Source organism: Tenrec ecaudatus, chromosome 6 (genome assembly GCF_050624435.1).
Source record: "Tenrec ecaudatus isolate mTenEca1 chromosome 6, mTenEca1.hap1, whole genome shotgun sequence".
Classification (NCBI taxonomy): domain Eukaryota; kingdom Metazoa; phylum Chordata; class Mammalia; order Afrosoricida; family Tenrecidae; genus Tenrec; species Tenrec ecaudatus.
The window spans coordinates 120,216,680-120,236,324 of NC_134535.1; the positions used below are offsets into that span (position 1 = coordinate 120,216,680).

The 19,645-nt window shown below is 38.0% G+C and overlaps 1 protein-coding gene across 3 annotated transcripts in view; it reads left to right on the forward strand.

Annotated features, from left to right (window-relative positions):
- The window catches only part of LRP6 (LDL receptor related protein 6), a 167,233-nt gene that overhangs the window by 138,006 nt on the left and 9,582 nt on the right, over nucleotides 1-19,645 (forward strand). For 2 of the 3 annotated variants that reach the window (XM_075552057.1, XM_075552056.1), the window contains 5 exons: nucleotides 3,504-3,713; nucleotides 5,190-5,315; nucleotides 12,162-12,398; nucleotides 13,725-13,835; nucleotides 19,022-19,252. In XM_075552057.1, coding sequence (XP_075408172.1) covers nucleotides 3,504-3,713; nucleotides 5,190-5,315; nucleotides 12,162-12,398; nucleotides 13,725-13,835; nucleotides 19,022-19,252 — 915 coding nt within the window. The remainder of the gene's footprint in view (nucleotides 1-3,503; nucleotides 3,714-5,189; nucleotides 5,316-12,161; nucleotides 12,399-13,724; nucleotides 13,836-19,021; nucleotides 19,253-19,645) is intronic. The other variant, XM_075552058.1, reaches the window with a different exon arrangement.

A 19,645-nucleotide genomic window follows, 5' to 3' on the forward strand; every position in this document is an offset into this window, starting at 1 on the left:
AGCAAATCAACAGCAACTGGGTTTCTGTTTGTCATGTACATATACTGTTAAGAAACATACATACCTACATATATATTATGTAGGTATTTGGATGTGTTCCTTGGGAAATATATAAACCTACACTTTATGATGCCAGATCAGGAAGGTGAATATACTAATGTTGTTGTTAGTGGAATTCATTTTTGAATCACAGCAAGTACATGTAACATAATACAACTCCCCCAAAGGTTTCTAGGCTGTAATCTTTACCAGCTTGTTATCACCAGGTCTGTCTCTTGAGGAGCACCTAGGTGAGGTCAAATGCCCTCACCTGAACAGTTGTGCCCGAGTCCTCGCTCTGTCTTACTTGAATTTTTCTGTTTGCAGTATTTATAATTTTTTTAAAGTCTTCTGTTTCAAATAATCCCTTCTCATTTTTCTGTTATGCATGTGTAGGCTTATACCTGGGATTATGTTTTCCCCCTGTGTAATCACCTATATCTCATATATTCTAATTTTTACAGTAGTTATTTATGTTTCATATATGTTTTAGCGCTCTTATTTTGGAATTACTTTTACTTTTTTCACTTTCTCTTAAAATTTGTTTTTTGATGTTGTCAAAACAAGATACACATTAAGAATATAAAAATAAAAATCACACAGACCACTGTCATTATTAACATTTTAATGAATTAGCTTCCATTTTTGCCTATATATCTTTTCACTTTTAATTATGGGGTGATTTAGACATGTACAGAGTACCTACCAGCCTAATTTATCATATCTTAGAGTTTGGTTATATTTGGTTTGGACCTACTTTTGTTCTTTGAAATAAAACTTTAGAGAGATTTGTAAAGTTGTGTGTACTCCTCCTTAATTCTATTCTTGTTGTAAATACATCCCAAAGGTAATTTTATAACTTTCCCATTGCCATGTTTGTTTTACTGTGTATTTGTTTTAACATGTATACATACATATACAAATATTTGTTTCATATATTTAAACTTAATATAGTCTCACACTGGGTGTATTATTCTACAGCTTGCTTATTTCAGGAATAATAATTTTGAAATAATTCATATTACTCAATAACTTCTCATTTATTTTCTTTCTATGGCCATTCTATAATTTCTCGATTCTTCTTTGTAGCTAAACAATTTGTTTCTTTACCCTCAGGAGCTATTCGTACATGTGAACATTTCTCTGTGACCTAAAGCTCATCATTCTGCACAGTTCCTGGGCCTTTCCTTCTTCATACTGTTGGCATTTTAAAAGAATAAGAGTTGGTTACTTTATGAAATGGCTCTAAATTTCAGTTTTTCCATGAGTATGTGTTTAGGATTTATTTATACTTATATATTAATAAGTGTTTAGCTTGATGAACCAACGCAGAATGAAAACTTCTAGATCACGAAATAGAATTTTTAACAGCTTTATTGACATATATTTTATATATCATACAATTCAGTGATTTAAACATTTAAAAGAGTTATGCCATCATCACCACAATCAATTTTAGAACATTTTCTAAAATTATACTTTATTGTACTTATTATTAGCTCCCTATTGCCTCCTAATCTCACCCACCTGCCATTATCCTAAGAAACTATTCATCCAATCACTGACTCTAGATTTACCTATCCTAGGTTTCATGTAAAAAAATATAAAAACAAAATTCAACTGAAGAGATCTTCAATAAGAAAATAATAAAAATTGGAACAAATTTAAAATAGGCCCAAAGGGAAAACAAATAATGTTAAATTTTAACCCACCTGCACCTGCATTAATCCTCTTCCCAGTGTTCCCTGTCTGCCAAGGCTGTTTGTATCCCCTGTCCAGTGGTGAGAGGAGGCTCACCAGAGGCTCATTACCAATTCATGTGCAGAAAGTCAGCAGCAGCATGCTAATGTTCGCTCCCCTTTTCAAAGGCAACTATTATCTTGACTGTAGCACCATAGATCAGGCCATAACTATAGTAGGATTATGTTGTGAGGGACCGTGACGTTCCAATTCATAGGGACCCTGGGTGCAACACAAATGCCACCTGGTCCTATGCCATCCTCACAATTGTTCGTATGTTTGAGCCCATTGTTCTAGCTGCTGTGGTCATCCACTTTTCTTGTTGGAGGCCTTCTTTTGTTTATCTGCCCCACTACTTTACACCACGCATTGCGCCCTCCAGGGACTACTGATCTCTCTTGAAGACGTGTCGAAAGTAGGAGAGAAAATGTTTAACTTTTCTTGCCTCTTAAGGTGCATTCTGGCTGTACTTTTGAGACAGAATTGTTTGTTATTTTGGCAGCCAATGGCACTTTCAATATTCTTTGCTAGCACCTCTATGCAAATGCATCGATTCTTTTTCAGTCTTCTTTAGTCAATGTCTAATGTTCACATGCATACGAGACCATTGAAAACAACATGGCTTGGGGTAGGAGCATCTTGGTCCTCAAAGTAACGTCTTTGCTTTTTAATACTTTAAGGAGATCTTGTGCAGCAGATTTACCTAGTGCAACTCATCCTTTGATCTCTTGACTGCTACTTTCATGAGCATTGATTATGGAGTCATGCCAGACAAAATCCTTGACAATTTCAACCTTCTTTCTTTGTATCCTGTTGTTACTTATTGTTCCATTTGTGAGGATATTGGTCTTGACATTGAGTTGTAATGCATCCTGAAGGCTGTAATCGTTTCATTGGGTCAACTTATCACTTGGGAACTACGAAAACTCTCTGTAGATACTTGAATGACAACAGAAAGAAGGAAGGAGATTTTTTGTTTGCTGTTTGTTTTCTGAGTGAGGGAGAGGCTGTGAAGGGAGAAGGACAAACTTTGTTCCGAGAAGTCAGTAGGGAGGTGGAGGTAGTGATGGTCTATTTCTAAGCTGCCCCTAGTATACTGGGGAGATTAAAGCACAGCCCTGAGCTTGCCTGCCCACACTACTTCATCCAGAGACACTCCATTTTAACTCGTTTGGGAGCCATCGGGCAGTGTAAGACATGACAGCGTAATAATTTATATATTATCAATGGTCCAGGAGGGACGGAGGGGAGGAGAGAAAGGGGAAAAGTGGAGCAGATAGATAACAAGTGCTCAAGCAGAAAGAAAATGTTTTGAGAATGATGATGGCAACAAATGTACAAATGTGCTTGACACACAATGGATGTGTGTATGGATTGTGATAAGAGTTGTATGAGCCCCCAATAAAATGATTACAAAGAAAAAGATTTAACCTGAAATGTGAATCCAGTTAAAACAATATTTGAAAACTTATATTTTAAGGGTTTATATTTCTGTATACTAGAGTATTGTATATTGACTGTTATTTTCAGTGTTATATAATATCTAGTTTGTTACCCAGTTTATGGTATGTGTATATCTTTTCAGCATGAGCTTTAAGTTAATTGGTAGTGTGCTTATATTTTCCTTTGCAGTATGTTTTTAGAGTCTAACTAGTGTTCAGTAAATTGTTGAACATGTGGCCTGATTCACATGACTCGTTTCTATTGAACATCTTCTTTCCTAGGTGCCAACCGCATAGTTTTAGAAGACTCCAATATCTTGCAGCCTGTGGGACTGACTGTGTTTGAAAATTGGTTATATTGGATTGATAAGCAACAACAGATGATTGAAAAAATTGACATGACAGGTCGAGAGGGTAGAACCAAAGTCCAGGCTCGAATTGCCCAGCTTAGTGACATTCATGCAGTCAAGGAGCTGAACCTGCAAGAATATAGTAAGTGAATGCCCTAACACTGCTAGTTGGAGCTTACGTTTACTGCAGGAAATCAAGATGATTTTGTTATTTTGTGTGTTTATCAACAAGATTTTCATGTACCTTTAGTTTTGCCATTTCTTATTTTAATATGAAAATCATCCGAGTCTTGTTTTTCTAAATCATTTTATTAGAGGCTCACACAACTCTTTATCACAATCCATACATACATTAATTGAGTAAAGAACCCTTATACATGCGTTGCCCTCGTCATTCTCAAAATTCGCCTTCCGCTTGGGTTCCTAGAATCAGCTCGGTTTCCTTTTTTCCACGCCCTCCCTCCCTGTTCCCCCCTCCCTCACGAACCCTTAATAACTTATGAATTATTACTCTATCCTATCTTACACTGGCCGGCATCTCCCCTCACCTACTTTTCTGTTGCCCATCCCCCAAAGAGGAGGTTACATGGAGATCCCCGAGATCGGTTCCCCCTTTCTATGCCCCCTTCCCTCCCGGTATCGCCACTCTCACCGTTGGTCCTGAGGGGTTCATCCATCCTAGATTCCCTGTGTTTCCAGTTCCCTACTGCACCACTGTGCATCCTCTGGTCTAACCAGGTCTGCAAGGTAGAATTTGGATCATGATAACTGGGTGGGAGGTAGCGTTGAAGAACTAGAGGAAGGTTGTGAGTTTTGCTACATTGAACCCTGAGTGACTCATCTCCTCCCCACTACCCCTCTGCAAGGGATGTCCAGCTGTCTAGAGATGGGCATTGGGTCCCAATCACACACTCCCCTCGTTCATGATGATGTGATTTTTTTCCCCCACCTTTGTTGCTTGAAACCTGGTCCCCTCGGCCCTTCGTGATCACATGTGCTGGTGTGCTGCTTCCATGTGGGCTTGGTTGCCTCTGGGCCATCCGAGTCTTTTTTCACATTAGATGTGTTTTCCAAAAAGTTATGTAATGATGAATATAGTTATCATGAATTATCCTTAGTCTTAAAACCAAGTACATCTTAGTGTGTAAACTTGGAGAAGATGATTTAACCCATAAGGGCTTATTGTGCTCCCTCTTGGATAAAATTTTCCATTCTAAGCTTAGAAAATTAGCCATTTCTAGTTTTATTGAAAATTTCACTAATCTTGACATAGTTTCATATTGATATATATACTTGAGTATAAACTGACCCGAATATCAGCCGAGGCACCTAATTTTACCACAAAAACTGCATTGAAAATGTGCTGAAAAACTCAACTTATACACGAGCATGTACTGTCTCATCAAAAATACCTTCAGTCTAATACAGGTATTGCATGATGATATCACAATGCTTATGTTAAATGGAGTACTAGAGAAAGAGCTATTTAAACTCTTTAAATTCTCAGCATGATGCTTTCAAGTCGAATTGAAGTATGACTTTCTTAGTAAGTTCATTAAAAAAATTGATGGAACGACTTTATGGGGTTTCCCCTCCCCTTTTCCCCCCTAATTTTCAGGACAACATCCTTGTACTCAAGATAATGGTGGCTGTTCACATATTTGCCTTGTAAAAGGGGATGGTACTACAAGATGCTCATGTCCCATGCACCTGGTTCTGCTTCAAGATGAGCTCTCATGTGGAGGTAAGCATGCTACAACTTTCTCCTGCAAACCTCTATTTCACTCTAGCTTTCTGTGGTTTGATAGTATAGTTGTGCTCTCCCCTAACTTGATTTGTCACTTGTATTCTACTCATTTTAACGGACCAAAATCTTGAGTTCTTCTATAAGTGATAGTGTTATCTAATCCTAGGACTACGAAGAACATGTTCTTATTGGGTGAAACTTAGACTATGAATGAGTACTTTATTTATTTATTATAATTTTTATGAATGAGTATTTTAAACAAACAAACAAACAGCATTGCCATCGAGTCAATTCTGACTCATGGCACCTGTAGAACAGGGTAGACCTGCCCCTGTGATTTCTCTGACTGACTATGGGAATAGAGGGCCTCATCTCTTTCCTAAGGAGTCGTGGGTGGTTCAAACTGCTGACCTTGTAGTCACCAGCTCTACCTGTAACCACTACGCCACTAGGGCTCCTGGAATGAATATATTGAATGAATGTATTGCCTAATAACTAAGTAAATTTCCACCCTATTGCCAAGAAGGTAAAATTAATTCATTGTACTTCGTATGTATGGGCTCCATTCACTAGAATCGTAACTCTATCTTGCTTATGTATCATTGTTGGGAGTGTTTTCAGTGAAAAAAAAGTGCTTTCTCTTTTAATCCTGACATAACCCATATCAATTTGAGCTTCCAAGAAGCTCAGATCAATTAAAGTTTTGGCCGCCTTTTCAAATTTAGGGACTGTTGTTTAGAATTATCTTCATTCAAAAGAATAAATAAATTTCCCTCTCCTTAAGCAGGTAGTTAATTATAGGTAAACATGTCAGATCGTAAGATGGGAGAGAGATGATCCTAAAAAATGTCACAAATACATGTCTAGGCTGTGTTCTCTGCACCTCTGCTCCATAAATATAGGCATTCTCTGAGACACATGCATGCCTTGGTCCTCTGTTCTTGCTCTCACCTGATTTCTTTCCTGTTCTTTCGCACTGTGTCAACTGTTGTCATGCTGATGCCTAATATATTTTATATTTTGATACTCGATCCTATCTTTTTTTAGTTTTTAGTCATGAATATATGTGATATATATATATATTTTAATTCCAAAAATAATACCATGATTATGGTTTTATATTATAAAATAAATAAAAGATAAAGGGGGAGAGAGGGACAGGAAATGAATGCAAGCATTTTCTTGGCTTCCCCTCTGTGCTCTCTCCTTCCTAGAGAGGAGAGGTGTGGTTGTGTGTGTGTGTGTGTGTGTGTGTGTGTGTGTGTGTGTTTGTGGTTCAACCATAAATGAAGTCATGTTGTACTTACTGTTTGCAACCACTCCCCCCTACTCAATTATATAAACCAATTCATATCTCCCTCCAAACTTCCCTTGACTCTACAGTATCTGTCCCTCAGGCCTGAAACCAGAAAGTCTCATTGATCACTATCTTTTCTTTCTCTTTTCATTGTTATTAGCAGCCTGGTAGCCAACTTTGTTGTTAACTCCTGGCCTCAGGAAGTCTAGATTTTTTTCTTTCTTGTATCCATCCTATGAATCATTGATAAATTCATTTTTCTTAAGGGTCATTTTTATTGTGTATTCTTTTGTTCAAGCCCATCCACAATTCTTTGTCATTTCTTAAATTGGAATGTTTCTCACCCTATCTTGGTGGGGGGAGGGGTGCAATCAATGTCTCTAATGATGTATTATGCAGGTTTACTCTGCTATCTGAAGTATTCTTATGAAAGCTTTCGTAGACAAAAATGGCATAAAGGAAAGAAACTATCTTCATTAATCTATATGGGAATTTTTTTTGTGTTCTCGGACCCAAGAAATAACCCACCAAGGCCTACCAAATAATACACAAAACCAAAAATAATGCTAACATAATATGGTGCTCACGTGCAGTTCAAAGCAATATCAGCTTGATGCTACCATGCTGAGTGTACGTGCCAGGGAAAGAGCTGGGCGGTGGTCTGACTGCCTAGGTTGCACGTTGCTTCTTTACGGGGGTGGGGCAAAACAAATGCACAAGTGAAGATGCTCCCTGTGTTTCTTTGGAGTTTGTGAAAACAGCTACCAAGTACTAATAGTGGTTTTTCATAAGCAAAGTAGTATAAACTTTTGAAAAGCCAAGGATACCTGTCGTGAAATTGGTTTAATCAGTCACAGTGACTTTTAACAGATTGATTTTTTGCTGTCATTAAAATACTACAGCAGTATCAAATGTCAAAATAATGCTCATATTCTTACTTCAGAAATCTTGGGGAAAATTCCAAGTTAATTCAGCTGAAGGAAATAATTGTATAGTGCTCCTGTCTATAATGGCAGAAATTTTCAAACAATTTCTAATGATAGGTAAATTATTAAGTAAAATAACTGAGCTTACATAATTATTAAATTCATAAAGTTGACATAAATGTGGAGCTAATGTGTTGGCTAAGTGAAGAGAAAGGTTACTAAAATAGTGTTTTCTGCTATGATGACAACAATATGAAATAGGTATTTCTGTGAACAAAGAAAAGGATATATAATGAAGATAAAAATTATTGGTAACAGAATTGCAAGTAAATTTTATTCTTACCTTTTTAAACAGAATAAACAGCATGTGGGTTGAGCTTGAGCAGCTCTCAGGTACTCTGCTAGGACTCTAAGGATTTGAAAATGTCTAAAGTGAATCAGACAGTTTTATTGGGAAGATCAGATGTAGGCATCATAAAATTAAAGCTCTGGTACTTGAAGTGTCATAAATAAATAACATGGGTTTCTATATCAAGGTGCTGTTGCTTTGATAGACAGGCTAAGGTTACTTATTAAAACAGACAAATTTCCCTTTATGTAAGGATAACAGGTAAAACTGGATGAAGGTTATCACTGTTCATTTAGGAAATGTTCGTAAAAAGAACATTGGTTGTTTTTTGCTTGTATGTTAGTTAATTTTTTTAAATGTGGGTGTTAAATGGGTCAGCAGTGAGTTTGGCACATGTATATATGCCAAGACCCAATTCATAATGCAGAACATTATGGTTCTTCACCATTGGTTTCTCCTGCCCCTATAACTTCGTTACCTAGTGCTGCTGTAGGAGATATGCCACAATATTGTTGGCTTTATAAACAAAAACAATCACAATTTAAACTCAAAACGAGACCCACTGCCATTCAGTTGATTCCGACTGAACATGACCCTATGTAGATTTCCAAGGCTGTAAATCGTTATAGGAGCGGCCACCTGAGGATGGGCTGCTGAGTTTGAACTGTTAGCCTTGCAGTTAGTCAGCAATAGAGTGTGTATCTAGCACAACGCTTCTCAACCTGTAGGTCATGACCCTTTGGGGGTGAATGACACTGTCACAGGGGTCACCCGATTCATAACAGTAGCAAAATGACAGTGATGAAGTAGTAACGAAAATAATTTGATGGTTGGGAGTCTCCACAACATGAGGAACTGGATGAAAGGGTGGTGGCCTTAGGAAGGTGGAGAACCACTGCTCTAGAGGCACCACCAGGGTTTTGTTTCTCACTGTTTGGGAGACTGGAAGTCCATATTCGTGCCTCTAGCGGAAGGTGTTTTCCTATGCTGGGGGGAAGTTCTTCTAGCTCCAGCTTCTGATTACTGGTTCCTTGTGATCTTTCTATAGCTTGGCATCATTTTCCCCCCTTTTTGCTCTGATGTTTTGTTAATCTGTTTATATCTCAAAAGAGATTGACTCAAGATATGCCCTGTCTCATTAACATAACCAAGAACTCATTCCCAAATAGGGTTTTAAACTACAGGTGTATACAGGTTAGGATGACAATACATATTTTGGATGAATATAATTCAATTCATAATACCCAGAGATTAGTTTTGTGTGGTTTTGAACCTTATATAAATAGAATCTTGATGTATATATACTCTTTTTGAATTTGGATTTTTTTACTTAGTATATTATTTGTTGAGATTCAGCTCTGTAGTTGTGAGAAAATAAGTTTTTGTTTACTAAAGCCACCCAAATGGTTGCGTTTCTACTATAGCAGTACTAGATACTCTGATAAACAAACAAAAACGTTGACTCACTGCTATTTGACTTAATTCCAACTGATGGCAACCCTGTAGGACAGGTTTCTGAAACTGCAACTCTTACAGGAGTAGAAAGCCTGATGTATTTCCTAAGGAGTGGGTGGTGATTTTAAACTGCCAACCTTAAGGTTAGAAGCTTAGTGCATAACTATTTTATCACCAGGGCTACTTGGTCTAATTAATTTTTGCAAGGTACAGCTAGCCTCCTCACGATCTATGGAGTTTTTATTAGTTACTCGTCTCCTGTTCTGAGTTGTTGCATTTTTCCCATGAAGTTTGCTTGGGGTACAGTTCAGAGCAATGTAGGCATTTGTTTTATATTCATCAGTCCTTTCTCCAACCAAATAAGCAGCTATTTAGTGACAAGGATCATGCCTTGCCTATTTTTTATTCCCCACACAATTGGTTCTAGTGTCGGATACAAAATAGGCTCTCTGTAAAGAACTCCTCTTATTTATGTACTATTTCATATCTTCCTTTTATAAAAAGTTTGCTTGCATTCTGTTTTAAATATAGTGGGTATTCTGATCCATAGTTTATAGTAAAGTTATAATATTCTCTAAAGAATTTACTAACATAATATTTTCAAAGTCGTCCATATGCCTGCAGTAAAGGAGTATAAGCTGTGTGCTACGTGGGAGAGGGCTACTTTCCTAGCTCTGTCTATCTCTGTGTCTGAAACACTCATTCCTAACCTCAGTATCTCTATCTGTAAAAAAGGGAAATTGAACTCAAGTAGCAGTTATAAAACTTTTTAGTCTCCAGATATTTTATGTTAAAAATAATTTCTCTGAGGACCACAAAAGTTTTTGTTTCTGAAGTTGATAGTTACGTTTGCTGATATTTACTTTATTTGAATTTGAAACCAGGAACTTTAAAATGCATATACCAGAAATATAATTATGAGATCTTTTAATGTTCTCATAAATGAAGCAAATTAGGAAAAATAATTATACTTTTTAAAACAAGCAGTTGGGTAGGATAGTGGCACACTGCTTTTTAATCTTCATAAATCTTACATTGGGTTGATTTCTAATACTTGCTTGTGCACTTAGTCTGTTGTAATCAATAGTTTTGGTTGAAATATATGAGGAAAATTTGGCCTCACACAGATGTGGAGTTTGAAAACAAGAGACTATAATAATAGCCTTTTCAAATAATTGTAGATACTCATCTTTAATACTACATCAGATCTTGACAAGTGGTAATTTCCTAAAAGTTTAGTTACAGTGTGAAATTTGAAACCATATCAATTAATTTCCATTCCCCTCTTGTATGGAAATCCATTAAACTACTTTAAGCTCTGAGTGAATCTTTTACGCGTGCATGAGATTGTGACCTCCATGCCGTGGTCATTTGAAGGACAGTGAAATCTGTAGGAACCTGAGCTGATGGGTCTGCCTTGTTTTCAGGTTCTTGTGGAGCTTTCCACCTCATTGACAGGGTGCACTTTTCTGTCCCTCTGTTTAGTGGAGAGTCGTTACACTTTCCACCTCAGGAAGGTTTCTGCCTTAGAGAGGCTCCAGCTTTTGCAGGCTTAATGTAGAGATTCCCCAGATCTTCCGATGTTGATTCATTTCACTATTCACTGTTATGTATAGAATGCACATGCCTATAGGATCTCAATCCCATCAGAAAGATCGTTAAGGACTAAGAATTTGTTATGGTCATTGTGGTCTGTAAATGTTTTTCTACATTCTGATTTCTGTTTCAAAGCTCAAATATTAGCTTCTGCAAATACACACTCTCCCTTGTTTTTCTTGAAGTAACAAGCTCGCTTGGTTCATTTTTAAGAAAATGACTGCCAAACACTAAGGTACATATAATTATAGTTTAACTGGGTGGTGGTGGGGGAACGCAATAGTTTGAGCAGACAACTAAAACAAATGCTTTTTCTTGCAAAACCGTGATGAAAAGGCATGCCTAGTTGTATTGCACTTCGCTCTTAAGCTTCCCAGATTACCTCGTTACAAGGTGAAGTTTTGTGGCAGCCAGGCGTTGAATGAGCCTAATGGTGCTATTTTTCCAACAGCATGGGATAACTTCACGTCTCTAGGTCCACATTTTGTTTGGTAATTCTCACAATATTGCAAACTTTTTCATAATTCTATTACACACTGAATAGACTAGAATACAGTATAAGCATAACTTTTATATGCCATAGGAAGCCATAATGATACAATATTTGCTCTTATTTGCAGTTTTCTGAAACTAAACGTACAATAGCTCTAAGGTATGCTGTATTTAGTTATGCAGCAATAACATTCTTGGTTAAAACTGCTTTTTGTTTTTAAATTACATGTCTGTGAGGAATACAAAGACAATTACAAAGTGCATTTTGGTGGCACTACCTTGAATTTTATAAGCCATTCCTTTTATAGAATCAGTGCATGTACAGTAATAAAAGTTGGTGACAGCTGACCTACATAATCCAAAGAGTTTTGACCCATTGATTCTTTGAAAGAGATCTCAGGGATCCTGAGGATTCCATGGATCACACTTGAGAACCCAGCCGGTAGCAGAACCTCTAAGTTAACTTTAAAATATTTGAAACTGTCCAGTACAATGGATCATAAATTTAGTAATCCTATTTGAATAACAAGACGGTCTTATAGTTTTTTTAGGTTACTGAATTTTAAAACTTTAAAAAATGTAACTGTTTCTTCTTTGACTAGGTGAGCTCATTTATGAATTATATTTATTATAAAGTATTTCGTATGTAAATTCCTAACTGTTTGTAGCTCTTTATGACCAGTGTTGTATTTTGGTCATTTCCCTCTCCATCCTGTGTTCATTTGAAGAACCTCCAACGTGCTCTCCTCAGCAGTTTACTTGTTTCACGGGGGAAATTGACTGTATCCCTGTGGCTTGGCGGTGCGATGGCTTTACTGAATGTGAAGACCACAGTGATGAGCTCAATTGTCCTGTGTGCTCAGAGTCTCAGTTCCAGTGTGCCAGTGGACAGTGTATTGAAGGTGCCCTCCGATGCAACGGAGATGCAAACTGCCAGGATAAATCAGATGAGAAGAACTGTGAAGGTATCCAACATTCCCCAGTGACTTGTTACGTGGGCCTCTTTTCATTCGTTGTTTTAGGTTGAGAATGCTGCTGGGGCTCAGCCGTAAATGTGAGCTTTTCAAGACTTTGGGCCATATTACCTCTGAACATAGTAGCATGCCCTACATGGTTTCAGTTAACTTCACAGATTGAAGATTTATAAAGATAAATGGTATTTGAAAAAGGAGACCCAAAGATTAGTCCTTTAATATGGAAAAATAATTTCTATTTACAATATACTCTGAATTAATGGATTTATTATTACAATCTAAAATATTGGACATCTCTCTACTCCATGGGACATAAAAATCATCCACGTCCTCAAAAACTCTTGAAGGTAATCAACAGAATTATTAATGAAAGAGGACATTTAATATACCAATGGAAACTTCCATTTTTTAGTTATCTAAAAGTAGGATTTTTGTCTGCACTCAAAGTACCTTTTGACAACATCTAGCCCACCAACAACTATATTAAGAAATATTCTCCTTCATTAACAATAAGAAAAATCTAAGTTTAAGACAAGGTAGCACCTCACAGTGACACTAGAAAACTCAATAAAACAGGAAATAATAAATGCTTTAGGGGATACAGAGAGATCACATCATTTCCACATTGCTGCCGGGGCTGTAATTTTAAGCAGCCACTTTGGAAGTCAGGTGGTTTCCCTCAATAATTGCAAAGGCAAGTATCTTGATCAAGCAGTCTCTACTGGGTATATACCGTAAAGAAATAAAAAATACAACACAGACAGACATATGCACACATGTTTATTGCACCAATTTCCATAATAGCAAAAACGTGGAAACAACCCAAAACTGATTATCGAGGAATGGGGTACATATACAATGGAATATATATGTATCAATAAAAAACAAGCTCAACTTTCTTAAACACTGTAGGACATGGACAAAACTAGAGAACATGCTAGAATGGTGACGGCAACCAATGTACCAATGTACTTGACACCATGGATGGATGGATGGATGGATTGTGATAAGAGTTGTACGAGCCCCCAATAAAATGATTAAAAAAACTACTAAACATGCTTAGCAAATTTAGTCGTACAAAAATAAATATTTAATAACACCATTATTATAAGGAAAAACAAAACATAATTTGTTTTTTACAACAAAAGATCAGACTGATGCTAGAAGAAAGAGGGGAGGGACAGAATATTGAGGAAGGAGGGAGGGAGGGAGGTAGGAAGGATGGGGGTTGGGGGAAAGAGAGTACCTTTTGGACATTAACCACAGTTTGGCTTTACAGTGTAGTAAAATAAGAAAACTATTTGCATTTTTCCACAGTGCTTTGTTTAATTGATCAGTTTCGCTGCGCCAATGGTCAGTGTATTGGAAAGCACAAGAAATGTGATCATAGTGTGGACTGCGGTGACAAATCAGATGAGCTGGATTGTTGTAAGTGGGACTGGAGCCTTATAAGTTACTTTTAAAGGAACTTTTAAGGAATACTTTTTTATACATGTGAGGTTCACTTATTACTGTATACATAAATATGTATTCATCCTAACCTAGTTACCTGTGCCAAGAAATGTTTATATCTTGTTTTTAATAATTTATGAAACATAGCACTTGTGCATAAAAATCTTTACAGAAACATTTAGAAGACAATATTACTCTGCCTCATCTATAGATAGGAAATTCTCAAAAAAAATTTAGATGCGAATTGGGTTTGTAGAGCAGATCATCGGTTTTACTACATTCAACAGTTCATCAAGCCACATATTTTCCTATTTCCATAATTTTTCCCCATTTCTTTGTTGGCTGTTATTTTCCCCTTTACCCAAGTAACACCTGTCCACCCTCTAGCCTTTGATTTCCGTTTTCTATTCCTTCTCCTCCAGCTCTGGGTAATCATCAGAGAATGTTTATTTCAGTGTGAAAACCTTTTCTTGGTTTAAAATTGTTAGATTTTATTAATACTGGTCTCTTACAACATTTGCCCTTTTGTGATTGAATAATTTCACTCAATATTGTGTCCTCCAGGTACATTCATGTACCTTATTCAGCGTTAGTTTTAAGGTTTTGTAGTAGTCCATTGTGTTCCTATCCTGTGTGTAGTGTGTTTGTCCGTTTGTCCCATTGTTGGCATGTAGATTGTTCCCATCTTTTTGCTGTGGTGAACAGTGCAGCAACAACATGAGTGTGCATATTATCACTGTTTCTTTAGGATATGCACCCAGTAGAGTGATTGCTGGGCCATGGGGCTTTTCCATTCCCATGTCTTTTGAGGAAGTGGATACTGGCCTCCCCAGTGGTTGTACATTCTTTTAAAGCACCAGCAGCAGTGTATGAGGGTTACAGTCTGTATTCCTCCTTTCCAGCAGCTGTTATTTCCAGTTTTTCTGAAGTTTGTTGTCAGTGCTGGGGCTAAGAGACTTTTAAGAACTTCCTTAAAGTGCAGCTGGATGATCCTTGGGCTGTGTTTAGAGACTTAGTTTTTTTTCTAGGTTCATAACTAAAGAGCAGTGTCCTAACATAAGAGAGGACTTCAAAAAGTTTGTTGGAAAATTATATTCTCTTAATTCTGTTGTTCCACAAACATTGTGTAGTCCTTTGTGTAATGGATAAATCCCAAATTAGTAAACTGACTCTGAATTCAACATATACCAGGACCAGTTGAACTGTTGAAACTTAGATATGACTATGCTGATCTGAAGCAAAGTTTTAAGTTGCTTGTTTTGCAAAGCTCAAGTGAGATTCTCAGATTCTGTGAAAGTCTTTTAGTTTATTTAGCAAACGTTTACTGCCAGCTGCTAAATACTCTGCCATGTGCGGAGGATTCTGGGGACTTCTCAAAGACTTCTGTTGCTGCGATAATATTAAGAATAGGGATTTTAGGGCCAGTAAGAACTCAGTTTTAATTCTAACCTCGCCCCTCAATAGAAAATTACTTGTTCTTAAACCTTACTTTCTTGATCTTTAGACTGAAAATAATACTTAACTTTGGCTATTGTGAGCACAGTAAATGACCTAACATATAAAACATAGTCTGCCTCATAGTAGATGATATTGATAATAGTGTGATGATATAAAATGATAAAAGATTTAAAATATTACATCATAAAATGATAGAGCTCTGAAAGAGTAGTAAAGCCCTAGTGGGGTAGTAGTTAAAGCTTTGGGATGCTCACCTGAAAGTCAGTGGTGGGAATGGAAGAGACACTCCATGTGGCAGTCTGCTTCGGTAAAGATTAGTTTTGGAAACCCCGTGGTGTGGTTCTCTGCCATTTTGGGTTACAGTGTGTTGGAATCAACTCAGTAGTGGATTTGTTTTGGGGGTCTGTGTGTGGTGCAAGCAGTGGTACAAGGAAGGGTGTAGTCAAACATTTGAGATTGACGATGGAACCAAGGCTTTTTAGGGCCAGTGGTACTTAAAGACTGAATGTTCATTGTGCAAAGAGCCAGCAAAACCGCATTCCTGGCTGAGGAAATCTAGCCCACTCAAACCCAGAAAGGAATAAAGCTGACATTTTATAGAAACTACGTGAAAATGGGACCACCAGAATTCAGGCTCTGTGATTCAGCAGAATCAGCAGGAGACGGCATAATTAGAGATATGATCATAGAGGACTTTGTTTTGCTTCTAAAGAACTTAAGCAGTATTCTAGAGCGACAGTAATTTAAGATTTCAAGGACAGAACCAGCATGGCTACAGAAGTGTGAAAGCCGGCAGTGATCAGGTTATAGGTGGGAGGTGTGCTGGACTGGTTGCGTTCAGCCTTTCCTGAGGGCATCAAGAGTGCATACACAAATAGTAGTGTCAGACAACATACTTACCCCGATTATATGAATCGTGTGTGTTCTATTTCATATTTTAAAATGTTGGTTGCAACTTACTCAGTTGTTTTCACTTCCACTAATGGCTTCCAGCCTGCAGTTTAAAAATACCTCTGGGGGATTTAAGCAGAAGACTACGTATCTGCATTGAGAGGAACAACTGTGGTGGTAGACAGGAGATTTCTTTCAGAATTAACTTTAAAATGGTTTGAGTAATCACTTAGATTGAGTCTTTAAGTTTCATTTGACTCACAGGTACTTCGTGAGGTGCCTGCAAACATTGCATAGCAGAGACTGGAAACTGAGCAACCTTTCAGTAACCTAGGCATTCATGACTGACAGACCCTACATTTTATGCCAGGTGTAATGAAGTGAAGAATTGCTTTTATTCATTTGGGTTTTTTTTGTTATTTTTTGTCTTTGGATGGCATGTGCTCTCCAGTTTGCATCAGGCCTCACTACTCTTTACTATTATGTTTTCAACTCCATCACTAATAGTGTGACCTGAGAGTCTAGATAGAGTACCTGTTGATCCCGTGGCGATGAGTTCTGTTTGGGATCTGGTAACAGTAGAGATGCCCGTGGAATCCCACTGAAGCCCTGGGAAGTTGTTTACTATGTAGTTTATGACTTAAAAGAGAGAGTTGGGGCTCTTCAGTTTTGGCGATGATTAAAGCTGTGGCCATGGATGAAATCCCCCAGGGTCGGACCACAGAGGAGAAAATAATAGGGTGGATGGAGCTCTGGAAGCACCTGTATTCCAGTGGCAGATCGAAGAGAATGAACTCAACAAACAGGAAAAAGATTAATCAGAGAGCATGAAACCACGAAAGTAGTATCTTGAAGTCATGTTGGTCGGTTTTAGGTGGGTTTGGGTGGTTAGAGGAGGAGCCAGGAATATTGAATACAGTGTAGAAAGAAAAAACAAGATGAGGTCGTTGATTGTGACAAATAAGGGACCTTTTACATTTTGGTAAAAAGACAGAAGCTTGACTTCAGGGAGCTAAGACATGACCCTGAGATTAGAAGTTGTGTAATGGGGTATGCTATTGAGTCGATGGTGACTGGGATACCCTATTTGCCAGAATAAAACTGCATGCCCACCCCGAGTTTGCCTGGGCCACAGTTTTTTAGAGAATAAATCCCCATGTCCTTTTTCCCATGCAGAGAAGCTAGTGAGTTCAGATTGCTGACCTTTCTTTCTCTTAGCCACTGAGCACTCAGCCCTTGAACCACTAGTTTTGGGAATGCAAATCACTCGATTTTGACACTGGTACAGTTTACATTTGTGACTGGCAGCACCTACCTTTTATGTAACGGTCCCCAGATGTTATGCCACTTTTCCTCATAGAGCTCATCCGAGTTGAGCTAAAATTTGTAGATGTAGATTTGAAGTAAGATGCAGAAGGAAGTTTTGTTTGTTTAAGGATCTACAATTGTGAGAGAGAATTTGTTCAGAATGGAAAACTTTTACTTCTGAATAGAAAAGTAGTGCTTTGAAAGCAATGATAAAACATACAACTTTACTCTAGGTCTGAAATGCTACCTCCCCACCCACTATCATGATCCTAATTCTTCCTTACAAATCTGGCTAGACCCGAGGATGTACACTGGAACTGGAAACGCAGGGAATCCAGGACAGATGAACCCCTCAGGACCAGTAATGAGAGTAATGAGACCAGAAGGTTAAGGGGAATGTAGGGTAGAAAGGGGGAACCGATCAAAAGGATCTGCATATAACCCCCTCCCAGGGGGGTAGACAACAGAAAAGTGGGTTAAGGGAGACATCGCACAGTGTAAGACATGACAAAACAATATTAATCTATAATTATCAAGGGTTCATGAGGGAGGGGAAAAATGAGGAGCTGATGCCAGGGGCTTAAGTGGAGAGCAAAGTTTTGAGAATGATGAGACAACGAATGTACAAATGTGCTTGACACATGGATGTATGTATGGATTGTGATAAGAGTTGTATAAGCCCCCAATAAAATGATTTTTAAAAGGAAGGAAAAGTAGAGCTCTGAATTTAATAGACCCCTTCACTCCAGCCATCTCCCTCTGATATTGATGCCCTTTGCTTCAAGAGCTGTGTGTTGCTCAGGCACCCAGGAAAAATAGACGTGCAGGCCCCTCCTCTACTGCACTGCCCTTCCTTTCTGAGTCGTCTGGTACTCAGCCAATGGAAACCTTATATTCTTTGCCCTGAAACAACCAGATTCAGTCTGAAGGCGTATTAGTCCTGAAAACTAAATAACTTCTAATTTCCCTTCACAACCTAAATGCCTCCTTTTAAGTCTGTAATCCAGGATAGGGTCAGAGCTCCTTTTGGCCTCTTCATGTCATATAAAATATTGGATAAATTTCTAGGTCCATACCATTTCACCCTAAAAATTTCCCTCATTCCAACGTAAACTCCATGAATTGTGTGGTGCTACACAAGTTGAGATAGACTAGGTAGTCTATCTAAATTATTGTTTCTGTCTACTTATATGTACTTCTCAATCCATTGTTTTACTTCTGCATTCACTTAAGGGTAGGTCATTTTGATTCCTACTACTGGCATTTAATCCATAGATGTAGAAGCTTCAAAAAGCTTATAGGGAAAACGGAATTAAAATATAACATAATTTCCCACACATTTTTTGAAGCCCTCTCATATATGGGGCATGATATATGTCTTCATAAAAATGAAAAGATGAGGTTTAAAGCTTTGTATTCTGTTAGCAAGCATTCTTTTCCATTGGTATTTTGAGTGTGCAGTTGTTTTCCTTTTACAGAATTCTATATGTATTCTCCCATTTTAGATCCAACGGAGGAGCCAGCACCACAGCCCACCAATACAGTTGGATCAGTTATTGGAGTAATTGTCACCATTTTTGTGTCTGGAACCATATATTTCATCTGCCAGAGGATGTTGTGTCCACGTATGAAAGGAGACGGGGAAACCATGACTAATGACTATGTAGTTCATGGGCCAGCCTCTGTGCCACTTGGTTACGTGCCACACCCAAGCTCTCTGTCTGGTTCTCTTCCAGGTGGGTTAAGGCTGAAGCATTGAGAATCAGTTCTCGACTTCTGTTTATTACTTTTAGCACCTTCTCTTGATACAAAAGACAATTGATGCAATTGTGGTAGACTTGCCAAGGGATATACGTTCGTGCACATGTAAGATACAGCCCAGCTGATGGTGTTTCTGAATGGATTATGGAAGCCAGGGTGAAAAGAGTAACAAACCAGTGCTTCTTTGGGTTTGCTACCAGAGGGACTCCAGTAATGTTAAGCCCCCAAAGAAAAGGAGGCCAAACCCCCGAATACTTAAGATTCCTTTCTGTGAGCAAGCACTTGTAAATGACTGGTTAGAGAAGAAGAGATTGACTGTGGCTGAGGGGTGGTGCTTGCTACTTTAGGTAGGCACAGGCAAGTTAGCC